Genomic DNA, 2,876 nt, shown 5'->3' on the forward strand with positions numbered 1-2,876 from the left:
GCAACACACAAAACGCTTTGTGCTGTCCGGTCGACATATTTGCGGAAACTAACATATCGCCTTAAGCGATAATTTAAAAATAACGAATTAATGACATTGTAAAACTTGAGATTACCCTCTATTTCTACATAATTTGATAAGATAAAATTTATATTTAACCATTTTATAGCTATCTTAAATTGGATGAATCATTTTGAATAACCCTGTATTTTCTAATACTATTAACAGTTCCACAGCAAAAAATACCTTTTGATTTCAAATAAGCTAAAAGTGTTACACTTAAAATTATCAATGTACAAGTTATGATTTTTATGCTGTAATGGATTTTTTAGATCTTTGACGACTCGTCCTCCAAGATTTGTTTCGACAGAGTCACCTCTTTTATCAGTGTATAAATCGAAATTCCAAAGATACCCATTTTTATCAGCTAACGACCATAACTTATAGCCACTTTTAATTGGTTTTTTAGGCATGTATTGTTTTATAGTTGATCGTCCTTTGAACTTTATCATACATTCGTCAACTGCAATGATTTTATGTGGGTGGTAATATTTTTGAAAATTTTCTTGAAATTTTTTTAAAAAAGATTGAACTTTGTACAATTTATCGTAACCTGTTTTACCCCTTTTCGCCATAACCGAGTTGTCATTTAAATGTAAAGATGAGAGTAGCCAACCAAAACAATTTACAGTCATAAGAGAACTTATATAATCGTCATGTAAGTCCAAAGATGTAGACCAGTAATCCCTATAGCTTGGATAACGTTTTATACCCATTAAAATATTCATACCAAGGAAAGTCACTATTTCATTTGTATCTGTAGGAATATAATTTTTTCTAGTTTTCATTTTAATTTGGTATGCATACAGATTTGCTTGGTATACTATTAAGTCTAGTATATAATTTGAAAATTATAACTCAAAAATTGAAAATGGAGTGTGTTCAGCTTCAATATCAATCAAACTAGTTGGTCCGTCGGTGCATGTAAATTCGGGTAGAGGTTTTTGTGAAAAATCATTATTTTTTGACCACGTAGGAATAGTAAATTTAAAACTATTATTTAATGCTAAATTTTCATCAGTATTTATCAATGCGTTTTCGGGTGGATTATTTTCGACGATATTGTTTTCTAATTCACTAGTTTGATTTATTTGCGGAAATAAGGGGCGCCGAATATTACTATTAGTATGTTAAATTTTTAAATGTGTTTGACTTTTCGAATGACGTGTTTTTATAGGACTGGGTAATAGTAAAACGTTACCTTCATCTAGATTTAAAATCTCTACCAATTCTTCGTCATTTTGATCGATTGAATCGTCAGATAAATGGTTGACTTCTATTATTTCATCATCTTTATTAGGTAAATATGTTTCATCGGCGTCAGAATCATCGTAAGAAGTATAAGTGTCACTATCGGATGGTATATCTTCGAATAAACACTCGACAATATTGTTTTCATTCATATGCACGCTCATTGTATGAAATTGACCGTATTTCCGGGGAATCTATATTTTCGGGCGAATCTGATATAGAAGATTTTGAGTTTGATCCTACAAATGTGCTAAGTACTTCTATAATTTCCGAAAATATTTTCATGGACGTAGATTTAAATTCTTTACCAATAGTATTTGATGATGGTCTTGTTTTTGGTTTGGAAAATTATGAGACTGATAATACGATTAATAATAAAACAATAAATGTAAATATTAATGAAATGGCTGATGACGAAGAAAGTTTGATTGGAATTCACAGAGATGGGTTAGTATGGAATAATGAATTTAGACATTTCAAAAGAAATAATTTATTTGTTCAACCGATAGGACCAACAGAAGATGGAAAATGAAAAGTTATTAGAACCGATTAGTGCGTTTTAAGAAATATTTCCTCAGACGTTAATTGAATATTTAGTTTACCAAACAAATTTATACGTAATACAAACACATGGAAACGACCCAAAACCAGCATTTCTTAATGAAATAAAATTATTTTTGGGGATGAATATGCTTATGGGAATAAAAAAATGTCCTAGTTATAGAAATTATTGGAGTTCTATTTCTGAAATGCGAGATCCGTATATTTCTTCCATAATGCCTGTAAATAGGTTTGGATGATATATATCTAAATTGCATTTTAATGATAATTTTCACCAAAAAATCCTATCATGAACCAGGTTTTGACAAATTATATAAAATTTGACCTATTCTAAATATTCTTACAGCCACATTCAAATCTTGTTATAATCCTACCAGAATCCAATGAATTGACTAGTCAATGATAGCTTTCAAAGGAAGGTCTAGTATTAAACAATATATGCCTAATAAGCCAAAAAAACGAGGTTATAAAGTATGGACAAGGGCATTTGGTTATGTTTGTCAGTTTGAAATTTACACAGGAAAAACTAATAACATAGTAGAAAAAAATTTAGGTGCTCGAGTTATTAAAGATATGGTGCGTGACTTGATTGGGAAATATTATACAGTTTATTTTGATAAAAATAATTACTTTTCTTCTTCAAGATTAATGGCTGATTTATTAGAAATGGTGTATTAGCTTGTGGTACAACAAGACCGCATAGAATTTATTTTCCCAAACATTTTTCTGATGATAAAATTATCGAGAGGTCAATATGAATGGCAAACCACAGTTATTGGAATTATCGCAATGAAATGGAAAGATAACAAAGGTATTCATTTTTTATCGAACTTTCATGATCCAACACAAAAAAATCAAGTAAATAAAAAACAAAAAGATGAAATTACACAAATTATCGTTTGTCTTCAGCTAATAAAATATTATAATGCCCACATGGGGTGTGTTGATGAAGCTGATTGACGCGGACCCGTGCGGCAGCCGTTATCGAAACGGCAGTCGCCGAC

The 2,876-nt window shown here is 30.3% G+C and overlaps 1 protein-coding gene across 1 annotated transcript; it reads right to left on the bottom strand.

The window, feature by feature from the left end:
- Positions 1 to 221: 221 nt before the first annotated feature.
- Positions 222 to 1,475, bottom strand: LOC112690413 (piggyBac transposable element-derived protein 4-like). Its single transcript, XM_025564423.1, has 2 exons — positions 1,262 to 1,475; positions 222 to 892 (listed from the first exon to the last, which is right to left on the bottom strand). The coding sequence occupies exons 1-2, from the start codon at positions 1,473 to 1,475 to the stop codon at positions 222 to 224; spliced, it is 885 nt and encodes a 294-aa protein (XP_025420208.1).
- Between the last annotated feature and the right edge of the window lie 1,401 nt (positions 1,476 to 2,876).

This window comes from Sipha flava, unplaced genomic scaffold (genome assembly GCF_003268045.1).
Source record: "Sipha flava isolate LNK unplaced genomic scaffold, YSA_version1 50248_pilon_pilon, whole genome shotgun sequence".
Classification (NCBI taxonomy): Eukaryota; Metazoa; Arthropoda; class Insecta; order Hemiptera; family Aphididae; genus Sipha; species Sipha flava.

What these genes read in the sequence shown, in the direction of transcription:
- LOC112690413 (XM_025564423.1), bottom strand. Translation starts at nt 1,475, where the DNA reads ATGAGCGTGCATATGAATGAAAACAATATTGTCGAGTGTTTATTCGAA. An exon ending in GATTTTAAATCTAGATGAAG is followed by an intron (nt 893 to 1,261) that starts GTAACGTTTTAC and finishes ATTATATACTAG; the next exon opens with ACTTAATAGTATACCAAGCA.